The following is a 15,046-nucleotide window of genomic DNA, read 5'->3' as shown; positions in this document are numbered from 1 at the left end:
CTTACCCGTGCTTTAAACAACTGGTCATATACTTCAAGCAGCCTTGGCAATGGCACTCCGATTTCTTGCATGGTGTATGTTACAAAACTTACATCCCAGTTCAAAGTGCAGACCTGTTGCTCTAGAAACTGCACTAAAAAATCTGGAGGACAAAAATAATGGGATGTTTAGATTCCAGCTTGTCAATGGGAGTCTAGCAAAGAAAGGCATTTGAAAGTGATTTACTCCAGCTTTAACTTTCTGTCTTCCACACAGTTGGTACCTTTCTCCTGTGCAGCACATGTAACAGTTTCCCCCAGTCTGCATGAGGGAAGGATACGCAAAATCTAACTACCTCCAAAGATGGTATTAAGCTATCAGCAATGCACGGCAGGGATTACTCGTACCAAGTACTTTATTACAGTTCTGCTACGAAACTATGCTGTTAAGAAAAGTTCATTAACTTCTGTTTCAGCTCAAAAGAACTTGCTATCATTTCATTTGCTAGAATAGCCATCAACACTACTGCATCTCTTATCATATTTAAGCGTCAGTAACAATTAACAATACATTGTTCAGTACTATATGTTCTTCTACAGTATTTTAGTATTGTAAAAGAACATTTAGTGCTGAACAATATATTTTCCTGTTTCTTATATAATACCAAGCTGTCAAAACATGTGAGAAACTTGCAAGCAGAAAGAAGCATCAAAAAGGATCCAGAAATCTCCTAATTTCTTTTTAGAATCTGCTTCTGCAGATAGCAGTAGCTGCTTCAAAAGATAGCAAATAAGTGTGCTTGCCTAAAATCATCGAATCACAGAATGGTTTGGGTTGGAATTGACCACAACGATCATGTAGTTCCAACCCCCCTGCCATGGCAGGGACACCTTGCACTAGACCAGGTTGCTCAAGGCTCCATCCTGGCCTTGAACAGTTCCAGGGAAAATCTTATTATATGTATAAATACACATTTTTACTTTGACACAAACAAACTTTACTGCTTTCTAAAATGGGATCTCCACAGCCATCCAAAAATAACTGTTGCTGCCTTCTAAGTTTCATTTACTTCCCTTTCAGTCTGAAAACAGTAAATTCTGGTTAAATCCCTAGATAAATTCCAGGAAAAACTGTACATGTTAAAACTGTAATGGTTTTGTAATCATGCAATTATACTGTGTTTACAAAATTAGAGGCCAATAGGAATTCTATTTCTACTTTTTGTCTGAACTCCTTCTCAATCCATCGTCAAAGTCACTGTAATAATGAGTGAGTTATCACAATGCTTTTGTTCCTAATTTCCTGGACAAGACTGAAAAGTACTACTCAGCTACCCTCAAGATCAACTCCATCACTACTGACAGTTAAACTTATCTGTGAAATTTTTCACTGTAGCTGAAGCAACAAATTACTACAGAAGCATGTAATTATGTATCACAAAATTATCAATATTCTTTCCTTTTAGATTTTAAGGAGACATTTCTTAGGTTAAAGCTTTTTTTTTTTTTTTTTAAGAGGCTAAAAAGAAAGCTGAGACCCATTTAAGTAATGTGTATGTTTATTCGCTACGCAGGTCAAACAACTTGCCTAAAGGAAAGTAACGAGGTGTGCCAGCATATATCTTTCCAAGCAATACCATCTTCAGACTAAGTGCTTGCATTCTGTCAGCAGGGCTCAGAGACACACTATCGCTCAACTCTGAAAAAGAAATAATTTAGAAAGAACTTAAAAAAAAAAGTTCACATTATACACAACTGCATCATGGTACTTAAATTTGCTACCAACACATCAAAATCTTATGCTATCATCAGTGCTAAATCAGCACATGGAAGTGAAAATGCAACTTTTTCTGATGTGTGTGCATATATATTCACAGATTTTTATGTTTCCTTGAAGTTCCAGACAAATCTACTTAAAAACCAAACCACACCAAACCAAACCACCAAAAAAACCCCCACCCAAAACCCCACCACCAAACCCAACAACAACAAACCCTCAAAAAAAGCACTACCACATAGCTTTTCCCTCAACTCACTCTCAATGTTGTTTGCACAACTGCAACCTCTAGCACAAAATCCAGGGAAAACAAACAAACAAAAACCAAACAAAAAACCCCCACCAAACAGGAAGAGTCAGTGAATTACCAAGTCATAGTACAGAGTGAGGCAGATTATCACAGCTGAGTGCCTAGGCTTGCAGAACAGTGCCCATTACTCTGCTTCTCTATAAATGGACAAACCCCTTACACTTCCACTCCTGTCAACATTATAAAACCGCAGAACTCCCTGAAGATTCGTTAATATTTGTCACGATAATTTTAAAATTTTATTATAATTTCCTAATAGTGAAGCCTTCAGACAAAATTTCACAGGTATTCTGAGGGCCATATATAATGGCACCTAAGAACAAGAAGGGATGAAACGACTTTTTAAATGTTATCTGGAATGTGATTATTCAAGCCATATATGCAATATGCTCCAACGTATAGGTAAAAATATTACTTTTCTGTCCATTAGGCACACAAGCCAAAAGTAATAGCATCAATGAATTACTGACTACATTTACTAAAAATATTACAGGATAGTCCAGAAAAGATGCATCTCACTTGGACAGCATATCAGTAGCAGCACATAGTCAGTCTTAAAAGCTTTAATTGTACCATTTTTCTACAGTCCTAGCTTGTACCATTCCTCATCCATTGAGACCTACCTTTCTCAATGATTTCTTGCCAGAGAGTTTGCACCAAGATAGGATCAGAATGACCCGCACAATGTATAATTGCAAGCTTACACTCTGAGAGCTTAAAAGGGTCAGCAAATTCTCCATACAGCTGAAAAAAAAATTACCAGGCTTTACATTTCAAGTAGGATAACAAGGAAATTTTCTCTTCTTTATTTTGTAGGGTAGACGTCAAGACTCGTAAAGGTGCAACTTAACTAACTGTGTCAAACACTAAATAATTTTTTTTACTGCATTTAGTTTCACTTCTTAAATACAATCCCCAATTTTATATAAAGTTATAATTAATACTGTTAATTTTCTAACAATTTTCCCAATAAATGAAGAAATCTAAGAGGCTTAATAAAGAAGATAAACACAATGAAGAAATTAAAGTACTGAAGATTGAAGGAATATCAAACTACAGAAAAAGACAGTCTAGGGTAAGAGGCATTCTGAGACCAGGAATGCCAAACTATCTGTTTTTTTCCTAGTCAATATAGGATCATTCTTTACAAAACATTTTTTCCCCCCAAATGTGATAAATTGACTTTTAATACAGAGAAATTTTAGTCACCTTGGTTATATCCATCAGCTCAGCATCAAGCTGGGAGATTGCATCTTGCACTGAAGAATGATGGGAGTACTGCCGTTGTAATGTTTCTTGTATTTGAAGCTGGATCCTTGCAACCTTGTTTAAAAAGAAAAATCAAGTATTTAAAAATTGGATTAATTTAATCAAAGCTTAAAAATTAACTTATTTAAATGTAGAAATGTAACTGTCTTACAACTCAGTCTCCTACCAACTGCATAACTTTGCCACGTTGGGAAGAAAGCACAGAAAACTGTTTCTACAGAATTGGTAATAAAAACGTCATGTGCCAATGAGACAAAGTGAGATAATGCTTTTACAGTGTAGCTTAGATTAATATTTTGTCTTACTTCCATTTTCTCTTCTAGTTCATGAAGGAATTCACCATCTGCAGCTATAGAGGATATGGCAGTGGAACTTTTGGCACTCAAAATGGCACGTGCAATGTATTCAAGACGCTGCTGTAGAGAAATTTCTGTGCTGCAAAACAAATATTCAAAATAAAATGGGTAAATAATGTAATTATTTGAGGCTTAGTTATATTCTAACTAGACTCTGAGAATTAGTATGTCACTTCTCCTGATTTTACCAAATCATGCAGGACATTATCCAACCATGTAACCCCATCTTTGTTGCAGGCTAGTATAATTGTCGATCCACTGCTCCACAGTTACACTATCACGTACAAAATTCTATGTAAGAAATGACTACTTAATATATGGTACATACAACAGGAAATATGTTGCAAGCTAATATATAATAAATAAAATAAACATACAATTTCTTTCTAATAATGGCCTGTATTAAAAGCTAATGTATTCCATTAATTTAATTTTTTTTAGCAAACATCCTTAGGCATTTGCCTATTCTTAAAATACCTCCACGTAAGGTTTTCATTTTAGTTTGTTTGGTTTTTTCCCAGTTACCTCAATACATGCAATAGATCACGCATAATCCATACCTATGCAGGTCAGCCAATTTAGCCAAGACTCTGGCTGCATTACTAAAGTTTCTGTTCTTTTCATAGTATCTCCACAGTAAATCCATATAACGGACTTTGTTTTGGTCAATCTTGGTCATCCGCACAAGGTAGGGCTCCAAAAAGGGGGCAGTAACCTGCAACAGTCACAAAGATAACATTTATATTCTTGCTCTCTCCTCTTTTTAAAAGCATCATCATTACTACAATTAAGTCTTCCAGTTCAGTGGAACCCTCCAACACATTATTTCATTATACAGAGATAAGCTCACCTGTAACAGTTTGTCTGCCAAGTCAACTTGTATCAACCAGTTGTAAAGTGCAATACTGAAGAGTTCATCTGTTGACCGCTGAGCCAGCTTTAGCATTTGTTCAAACTAAGGGAAGAAAAGGACAGAGCTGTTAATCCGGAAGTGGTTACATTACATTACATCAAGCATTGAATACATATGCAGCAATACTGAGGTTCACGTTATTTGCATGTCATCATGTCTACGAATACCCTGTACATAAGGAAGCAAATTCATGACATATCTTAACTACTTCGCTAAACTATTCCCTAATTTTTTAAAAATAATAAATTCTACATCCCTTCCAATCACACAATTTTCTGGAATGCAGTCATTATTTTTTTGTGCATTTCTTACATGGTGCCCTGCTTCTTCATTGCTTAGCATGTTGGGGTCAGATGACAGCACAGGAGGACCTGGCTTTTTGGGTACACTGGGAGACTGAGGTGCAGCTTTACTTTGATTCACTAACTCTTGAAGGGTGTCAGTGATACACTTGTAGCTGTTCAATCTGTAAACAGAGAAAAAGAAAACAGAAGCTTCACAATTTTCATTGCAACTATCTATGAAATATTCTTCTCAGATATTGTTATTGTATGCCTTTGTAAATACAATTACTAAAATATAAAAAAGGTCAGATTACTGTCAGCTGGTTGCCACAATTTAGTTTGTTCTCAATCATCTTTCTAACAAGTATTTCTGTAATGTTCAGATAACATTTTTTTCTGCACCTATCTGTTTACTCTCTGTTCCAGATTAAGTTAGTCCCATATTAATAAGAGTCACGGAGAGCATGCTGGGCAAAAATATCCATACTGTGTCCCTTATAATAAAATGCTTGTTTGTCATTACCCTGCATATCTTCCCCAAAAGAGTTACTTGTCTAGTCACTTGAAATAAAGCACCACATATAATAGTAATAAGGTATCCTGAAAACTTGCCTCTCTTGAAAAGCCTGGAGTCCAACGACATCCTCTTCTGGTTCTCCATTTTTATAGAAATGAAGGCCGAGACCTTGGGGATCTTTCTTCTCAGCAGCTGTAAGGGAGAGTTCTACCACTCCCTCATAGAAACGCACTAGAAAAAAAGAACAATAAATATTACCATTTATTATTGTATTAAATCAATGACAAAATGGTAAGTGACATTAAACACTTCCATTTTAGCAGGGAAGAAAAAAATAAACCCTATTCATTCTGGTCTGTATCATACAAAGGTTTATGCCTGTACCTAACCTGTGGGATTAAAGACAAGTTTGAAGCTACATACTTGTATAGAGACTAAAATCTTGACCATTACACCAGTTATATCTACATTTAAATTATGTACGAGTTTATGTGGCAAAACCAGGACTCAGAACCATCTTTCAAAAAGCACATTTGGTATGAAACCTTACTGCAAAAGTCATTTACCCTCTGCTTACATAAAGCCCAACAACTTTCCTAAAAATATTTTCACCACATACATGAAACAAAAGGACACTGCAATGTGAAGTAAGTGAATGAGAGTATTTTTATACAGAAGTGGGGTTTTTGATTGGCAAAATCTAGAAAGGCTTTAAACAAGAACAGGCTGATGTATGTTAATTATAGGAGTTATTAAGAAACTGTTTATGGTAAAACACTATAAAATGAGTTGAAATTTAGTAAACAAAACAAACAAAAAAGAAGATGGCACAAAAGGATACTACAGAAACTATTTACCAGAACCTAGTATCAGTGATTGCCTCTTACCTTGCCTATATTGCGCACAAACATTAGCAAGGTCTACTTGATTGCTGATGATCTGGTACTCTTTCAGTGACTCTCTTAGCATCTTCTCTTTTTCCAGTTTGCTTTGAGCCTGTCGAGACCGCTGCAGCAATTCATTTGCCTAAAGACAATGATGGGAAAATGGAAATTATTCACACGAACACATCATGAACAAATCACGGATATTGTTGCAAGTTAACGAGTTATTATTCAGAATTTAAAAACTGAAACAGTGGAAACAGCATCCTCTCAAAAAGCACTCTCTCATCATTTAGTAACATCATTTCCAGCAAAAAGACCGTATCAACAGCAGCAGAGAGAAAGGCTGAAGCCTTAACCAACTGGTTCCCCATTCTCCCCAGCTACTCTTTTTGAATTTATTTGAAGCTCTTGAAAGAGTGAAGTTCTTAAACACAACTATCTTTCCACAAATTCCATGAAACCAGGCAACAGACACAAAACAAGAGACTATGCTGAGGAAAGACTGGAGTAAGAACATGTGTTATAAACGTCAAGAAGAGCGTTTTATTAGACATCACATTGGACGTAGAGACTTCATGAACACTACAAATAACTGAAACTGCTTCAAACCAGAGCGTGCATGATTTTCAGCATTAATCAGCTACAAGACACAAATATGCACATGACCTGCTTTCATTAGTCCTTGTGCTCCTGAAAATACTTGAGCATAACGATTGACAAGCTACCTAACTTACCTCATTTGAACATGTTCTAAAATTGTGGTTTGGTGCTGTAAAAACTGAAAGTGTGCTTACCTTGGAACACACAGCATCATCAGTGCTATAAAGAAGAGGACAGATATCTTGCAAATGGGCAATGATGCCATCCACAGCAGCGTTATCTCTGATGTAACAGTTTATGAGGGAAGCAATGAGTGCTCCAGTCAACTCTCTGTCTCTAATTACCAAGTCTTTAAAAGCAGTAATCTTTAGGTGTTCTTGAAGTTCCTGAAGATAGACAGAATTTAATTTGTTTACCAAAGTTTTTAATTCTGTTTAGAAATGTCACAATCTTACAGCAGCAAAATCACTATGTGTCACTTTTGTTCTGGTCTGTGAGTAAGAATGGAATTTGCAGTTCCCCTCACTTCACAGGGCACTGTCAGAATGCACACCCTATGAAATGAGTATGTCACAGTTTTTAATAATGGGAACCATCTGAGTACTGTCATAGATGAAAAAAAAAAAGGCATAAGAAGGAGGAACTTAAAAAGTTTGAGGTCTGTACTCTGTATGCTTTTATATATTAAATTACAATGAAGGTTATTAATTTTTTAAATTATTATTAGGAATATTTGCTCACATACAGATGCCAGTAGTGTCTATGCAGTGTCTATGGATGATCACTAACAGCATGAAAATACTATTACAAAAACTCTTAAAACTACTGAAGACAGAGGAAAAGGTTCTATTTGTTAAATAATTAGCTCCTTGTCCAACAGAAGAGAAAAACTGTCAGAAAACATGCTATCTCCCCAAAGCAACAGTATGAAGAGCTCCAGCTTCTGTGCATTTGTAAAGTTTAAAAATTGTTCTTTTTATTAACAAAGAATACAACTTCTCAAATAATGTACTTTCCTATCAAGTGCTAGACCAGAGTACCTACTATTCAAATTACTAGCTTCTTCAAGGGCTCGATGGAAATTCAACATTGGCAAACGGTACACAGCAGTATCATCCATAGTTCTGCAAGTTTCCTTCTTTACAAACAAGGAGAGGCTGAAAGAACTGGGATTGTTTAGCCTAGAGAAGAGAAGGTTCAGGAGGCAGTGTGTGGGATCTTACTAATATTCATGGGAAGATGTAAAAGAAGGCAGAGCCAGACTCTCCTCAGTAGTGCCCAGTAACAGGACACGACGCAATGGCCAAACGCTGAAGCACAGGAAATCACAGCTGAAGATAAGAAAAATCTTTTTTTCTCTAAAGGTGGTTGAACAGTGGAATGGGTTGCTAAAAGAGACTGTGGCATCTTCATCTTCGGAGATATTAAAAACCTTACTGTACACAGCTGTGGGCAGCCTGCTCTCCTGCTTTGAGCAGAGGGGGTAGATAATCTCCAGAAGTCCCTTTCAACCTCAGCTGCTCTGTGATACACTCTGGACCCCTACTCACACAAAAGTGCACAGGTTTGAGACTCTACAACACTATTGCTCTGCACTGTTAAACCGTTACCAACACTAAGGCAAAGAGTAAACTCCTTGTGGCTGGACAACATTGGTCTATTCTTTTCAGCACATTTTGCATGATGTGCTTAAGATGAAAACACAGTCATTTATAAACTCAGACTCATCATTAACTGTCAACAAAAGTAAAATAAAATCTATTGTTAGTAACACTTTCAATTTTCTAAAAGTGGGTGATAAGGTCAGTTCTACACGTCAGTCTCTTATAAAGAAACACTTGCAACCTGAATAAAAATTCATATGTGGTTTAAAATTCATGGTATGTTTTCCTAGTGAATTAAAATAATCTTCCTTTGGGAATATTTAGGCAGCAAAACAAATTCAGATGTTAAATAGAAACAATTTAAAATCATATGATTCAGATCGTACCTTCTGAAGCTCACCTACAACAACACTGAATTGGTGCTCACACAGCAACTTCCATAAAGCCAATGCCTGGCAGGTTTTGCGAACAAGCTGCTGGATGCCTTGAAGTGAGGTCTTCTCAGTTAGCTGTGCCTCAGCTGAAATTGCAAAGAAATTGTTAATAAGTAACTGTTCTACATGTTTCAAATCAGCATGCAAATTTTTGAGGTTTTACGATAACAATGTTCTTAAACTTCTAATATTTTTTTTTCTCTTCCACTCTTGATTAATGCTGTCTAGCTGTTTTTGGAAGAAAGTGCCATGTTAACATTTCCCCAAAACAAATACCATCTGTTAACATTTATTTAAAACTGTGCAAAACAGGAGGAGTACCTTCTGAAAAAGAAGTATGGCTTCATGTGAGTACACTGGATTTACATATCAGTCTTAAATTTTTGCTTGTCTTTTTTTTCATAAACGGTTATTATAAATGTATTTATAATGAACATAAAAGAAACAAAAATAAACCCATACATATTCCCTTTTTGTTTGATTACCTGTATTTGCTTTTTAGAAAGAACAATTACAACTACAACTTTGGTCAATACTGTCTACATTATCTTTAAAGAAACAACAACTACTCTGAAAACTGGTAATATTTACATCTGGTAAGATGTATTATATTCACTTAAAGAATAATATGGACATTCTTCTTACATGGGTGAAACATAATTGCAACAATTTATGTCTTGACTTTTGAGTGATTACAGTTCAGAAATGAGGCAGCAATAATTACACTGTATCATTTAGCAATCCAAAAGGGCTTATGGGCTTTGGAATGCATAAAAACGAATAATAAAATTATTAAATGTCTACCAAATCCTACATAATGATTTTTTTTAAAAAAAATTTACATTCATGCTACCGAAAGTGGCAATACACAAAAATTTAAAACCCAGGATTATACCCACATGGACCACAACCATGTGCAATTCTGTATAGACATCAGCAACACTTCACAACCTGCCTGCAAGTGCTGGGCAAAAGCTACACTATAGGAGGACATGACTTCAAATGGGCTGTGTGACACACCTCATTTCTAAACAAAGTTTTGTAGACGTTTTGGTGACTGTAACTTGGCAACATGCATTACAGCATTTCTTTTTAATAGGACAACATACTCACTTGTCTCACAAATGAATTGCTTAACAATTGCTATCCTGAAAATATAAATAGGTGTGCAGCTACTAAGTATTGTAATGAGGAGATGAAAAAAATCTTATGGAGAACATTAGGAAGAAAAAAAAAAAGGCGACAGGCAAATGTGCAAAGAAACCTCTACTTTTGTATTTCAGGATTGTCTCCACAGGGAAAACAGGATAAAGAACACATGTATCTACACAGAATTGAAATTTAATTATTTGTATAAGGGAGAGAAGTTTAAAAGTGCTTTAAAGTTCAAGCACTTATATTTTAGCTTAATAAATTGAGAGATGCAACCTATGTTTTGCAGTGGCTCAAGACCACTAGATGCTACTATGCTGAAACACAGATTCTCTTCACAGAGAGGTATTCTCCTTTCTGGACTGCTTTAATTAGTTGCAATATTAAAGCTTTCAATATCAAACTGAAACATAGCACCTGCAGCGTGTAACAAACAAAGTCTCTTGCCACAGTCAGCCTAAAGGCTGGAATGTCTCTTTACCTAGATCTGGGTTTTCATTCCTCTCTAGTACAGTTGTATGTGAATGATTTTTTCACATTGATATCACTGCAGAAGCACTGCTCCTGATGGAACAGTATGCTATTGTATGGAAGCAAATGCAAGGTGCTAGCGAAGTTAGTTTCCAAACTACAGTGCTTTTTCTGAAGAACTTATTACCAAGTATGGCATATTGATAAATGTCAAATAAAAAAGGCATTTTTATTCAGAGGTTTTAACAAGAAAAGTAAGAAAGGCAACATTCAAACAACATCACCCCTGATACTTCCAGTTCGAAAGGAAATACATACCATGATATTTCCTCTGGAGTTCTTGCTGGACTTGCTGAGAACTTCCACCATCAGGCCGCATAAAACCCAGGAGCCTCTGTTGCAGATTGGCTGGTGTGCTGAAACTGCAATTCCAAAATAAAATGAGATGCTAACATAACTACAAATTTGGAATCTTTTAAAGACAAGAAATCTAACAACCAATTTTAAGCATCTGAATAGTTGAAGCTGGCGAACATACACACACTTCAACTCAACACAGATACGCACGGTAGTTTTTCAAGAGCTGAACATTAGATGCCACTAATAAATTTAACACAACAAATAATACCTTGGGTTTCCGAGGGCTCCTACTGTAGCGAACTGTGAATTTCTATCCAGAAATTCTTGTAAACCTTTTAGTTCTTGTAGTACACATTCTAGTACATGGGATGGAACGCTGCTTTCTACCTGCAAAAGAAAGCAGACTTTTTACAGAAAGCTTAGTTTCCAAACTTTTTACCAAAAATTTACAATTTTAGGCTAAAGCTACTAAAAAGACAAACGCAATGACGGTATAACAGATACACAGCATAATAATAATGCCATCACTAGAGCACAACGTTATTATACCACAGTCATTGAGGAGGTGGCACACATGTGAAGAGGCAATAGTCCTCTGAAAATACACAGTATTCAAGACGCTCCCTTCTTTATCTCTCTGATAACCAAATGAGCTGTGACGACAACTACAGCTTTGAACTAAAACAACAATTGAGCATCGCTAAACAAAAAGTGTAACTGCCAAGGTCTTCCAGACTGTCCCAGTTACCTTATAAGTGGAGGAAGAAAGCTCATGTAGCAGTTAATTTGCATTGCTGAAATTACTCAGTTCAGGATTCTATTAACATCCACAGTCCGAAAAGATTTTGTTATTTTGATCATGGACAAAAAGTGAAACACCAACATGCTAGTCAGGAAGATGCTGGAAATTTTTTTGTGTCCTTATATAACTGCAATGTTTACCCTAACCCAAAGTATTTTATTTCTACACTTTCTCTGGAGGGGGTATGCAGAAATGAAGGAAGTGCGACCACTAAACACGGAAGGAAACTGGCATCGTCAATTAACAGAGGTCAAATTACAGTTAGTTTTCTTATAAGAGTGACATTCAGAATAGTAGCTTAAAAAATTTAAAACTTGTAATTACTCCTCGGTTAAGAGTGCAGCATTTAGGAAAACGTTCAAATATCAGTGATGGTTTTTTCCCTTATCAGTTTATAATTGGGAACAGAAGCATAATAGGGCTTAAGACATGCACTATAAGGAACACTTAAAAATACAAAATAATCTTTTACATACTGCAACAACTTCTCGATTGCCACTTTTGAAAACTCTCTCCACAACTATACTTCCATCCCAAATATTTCTGCAACACAAAACAGTACTGTGTTAAAAGCCAAGTAATTTAAACAACTATTTTTGCAAGTCTTCTATTTATAATTTCTTAAGAAATAAATTGTAATGCTTTTTACTTCAATGTCTAAAATAAGGATTTAATTTGGACTAAAATTAAACATTCAAAAAAAGTTACATTATACATTTCTGAATGGTACAGATACAGATAATGTAACAAAATTTCGAATTTTAAAACTTTAATCAAATGAAGTTTGGTGCTCTCACATACTTTAAATATAGGCCAACATTACTCTCTGGAAATACAGTATAGGCAATAAGTGTTATAACAAACATTTCTTTCCCAAACAGCATGCAGAGAGATGACCAACACATGAAGAGCTCTGTTCCTGCTTGGAGTGTTTAGAAACACAGGACACAGCATCCAAGTAACAGAATCCTCTTTAGTCTTGCTTCATTGCTGTGATTTGAGCATTCTGTTTAAAATTCTTAACAGAAAAGACTTCAAGCTAGGATGTTGATCCTGCAAGTCCTTCTGCATTTCTTTTTCATCCTTCAGTACGAGTTTGAAATATACAGCTCATAGGTTTGAAAAAGCTGTGCATATGCACTTGATTGCAGGATCAATGTCTAAGCAACTTTCCTGCCCCAGCCATTCACTGAACATATTATTGTTAATAGAGCTATAAAGAGAACATGATATATCAACAAGTACTTCACAAACACAGCATAAAAATGCACTTTACTAATTTCGAATTTAAATGCTATTAAGATAAAATTCACCACCTACAAGCATTAGTGCAAAGCAAAACTATGAAACAAACAGAGTGACAGAATCTCTTTTTACACAAACACCTCACCCTATAATCCGAGCGAAGTATATGCAGATGCCATTGTGTCTTCCAGAAAATACTATCTCGGGACCCATCATTCCACTAATGGATGTACCAGGGTGAGATGCGAAATTCCCGTAAGGAAAAATGGGAGTTGATGCACTAAAATGTTGTACACCTAGGGTCAAAGTAGGTAAATTTTACTCATTTAAATGCAAATAGAAAAGCCTAGTTGAAAGAAAATTTCTCCAGCAAAGGAAAAGAAGGTGTTACCTTGCCCAGGGGTTGTCAAAAAGCTAAGACTAGGATATTGACTATCAACAGTCAAGGGTGAACCTAAAAGTGAAAAGAAGAAAGGTAAGTTTGTTAAAAACAAGCAAGCAAGCAAACATAAACCAAAACATAACCCATAAATTCCTGTGCAAAAGCAGCAAAGTTGTTAAATCAAGTACTTTCAAGTTCGAACCATTCCAACAGCTTTTATTTAAATACCAAATTGCATTCATTTCTTATCAACACTACACTTCATAACTGAACCGAATGGATATGCTTCTTTCAAGACCAGTTATTAGGCATTTTTTTCTCCAGCATTCAGATGTTATTTAATGCATACCATCCATTTCCTGCATTGAATATAATACTGTCTGCATACTTGTTCTTTACCATCTGACTGCTCCCATTCCTTATACAGTCACCTATTCTCAAAGCACTACTTTCAGTGAATTACATCTTTTCAAAGAATATTAATTTTACCTTCAATGAACTCATCTGAAAGAAACTGGTATTATTACTGTTAGTTTTTACACAGGGCAGTTTGGACAAACACTACAGCAACAGTGTTAACTTGGAACATTCAGTTTGAGATTGTTCACAGCCTGACTCAGGTGTGAATACTCAACCCTTATGCAAACTGAGTCTGAATACCTAACTTAAGATGCCAAAATATGAGGAACACATGTGGTCATCTACAAAAATGTTCATATACCATCAACACATAGGATGATGTATCACAGAAAGGGCAAGAAAACTGGCACTCTGAAAATTTGGCTTTTATTGAAGAATCAATCCTTCTTGCCCTATTTACTACAGTTCTCTCCACTTGGCAACTCACCACAGCGCAAAGGATAACAAAGTCCTTCACTAAACAGTACCAATGCGTTCTCAAAGCACATTCTCCTGTGTGCCAAGCAAAGCACAAACTTGCAGAAAAGCAGCACGCCTAGACTTCCACCAGTGAGAAAAAGAGGGAACTAAGCTAGAGGTGCCTGCCCTTTTAATGCTAACATTATTGTAATGTAGTTTCATATTCAAAATTTCAAGGTGTTTTAATCAACTTCTGTCAGCACTGTCTGATCCACCACATGTGACATCCACAACATCAGAATCTTAATTTCACATGACAGTTCTCTACCCTTTGAGCAAACAGAGTAAGCAGGAGCAGAAGAACGGTACCGTCTTCCACTTGCACCTGTAACTGAAGTAAAATGGAAACACGCACACTGACACTAGGTTTTGAAGAGGCATAAATGACAGCAAATGATAAAAATACTCAAACATTTAGACTTTGGAAGAGAAATACATTTACTTCTAAAAGGAGTCACCTTATTGATTACAGAGTTTCCTGCCATTTCCCCACACTTTACTTTCATTTCTGCTCTAAGCGCCTGTCCTCCCCATAGCTGCTGTCCTCTCCAACTCAGATTTAATTTCACATTCTCATGCCTTGCCTCAGGTCCTGCCCCCATTGCTATTCTTCCACACCATCAGACTTGGAAAATGATGCCATTGATGCGTCAAAAACAGCCACACTTCTTAGCGTTTTAATACTAGTCAAGAATTCTGAAAAAAAGGGTCAACTGTTTTTCCAAAACTTCATCCCAGTTCAGCACACCTTTCCCCAATACTTATGAATTTGGATCTATGTCAAAACTGGTACTTAAATGGAATTTCTTTGCATTCCAGGCAATAA

The 15,046-nt window shown here is 36.0% G+C and overlaps 1 protein-coding gene across 2 annotated transcripts in view; it reads right to left on the bottom strand.

The window, feature by feature from the left end:
• The window catches only part of NUP155 (nucleoporin 155), a 33,322-nt gene that overhangs the window by 2,464 nt on the left and 15,812 nt on the right, over positions 1-15,046 (bottom strand). Inside the window, exons 17-34 of one of the 2 annotated variants that reach the window (XM_086478984.1) lie at positions 14,489-14,551; positions 13,351-13,413; positions 13,105-13,255; positions 12,191-12,257; positions 11,181-11,299; positions 10,871-10,974; positions 8,882-9,015; positions 7,086-7,277; positions 6,292-6,430; positions 5,500-5,635; positions 4,916-5,069; positions 4,541-4,645; positions 4,251-4,405; positions 3,640-3,769; positions 3,275-3,388; positions 2,689-2,809; positions 1,567-1,677; positions 6-142 (exon numbers count right to left, since the gene is read on the bottom strand). In XM_086478984.1, coding sequence (XP_086335110.1) covers positions 6-142; positions 1,567-1,677; positions 2,689-2,809; positions 3,275-3,388; positions 3,640-3,769; positions 4,251-4,405; positions 4,541-4,645; positions 4,916-5,069; positions 5,500-5,635; positions 6,292-6,430; positions 7,086-7,277; positions 8,882-9,015; positions 10,871-10,974; positions 11,181-11,299; positions 12,191-12,257; positions 13,105-13,255; positions 13,351-13,413; positions 14,489-14,551 — 2,195 coding nt within the window. The remainder of the gene's footprint in view (positions 1-5; positions 143-1,566; positions 1,678-2,688; positions 2,810-3,274; positions 3,389-3,639; positions 3,770-4,250; positions 4,406-4,540; positions 4,646-4,915; positions 5,070-5,499; positions 5,636-6,291; positions 6,431-7,085; positions 7,278-8,881; positions 9,016-10,870; positions 10,975-11,180; positions 11,300-12,190; positions 12,258-13,104; positions 13,256-13,350; positions 13,414-14,488; positions 14,552-15,046) is intronic. The other variant, XM_086478985.1, reaches the window with a different exon arrangement.

Source organism: Leptosomus discolor, chromosome Z, assembly GCF_034619465.1.
Source record: "Leptosomus discolor isolate bLepDis1 chromosome Z, bLepDis1.hap2, whole genome shotgun sequence".
In the NCBI taxonomy this organism is placed as follows: Eukaryota; Metazoa; Chordata; class Aves; order Leptosomiformes; family Leptosomidae; genus Leptosomus; species Leptosomus discolor.
The sequence above is the reverse complement of the archived record's forward strand: the minus strand, read 5'-3'. Positions and strand labels throughout refer to the sequence as shown.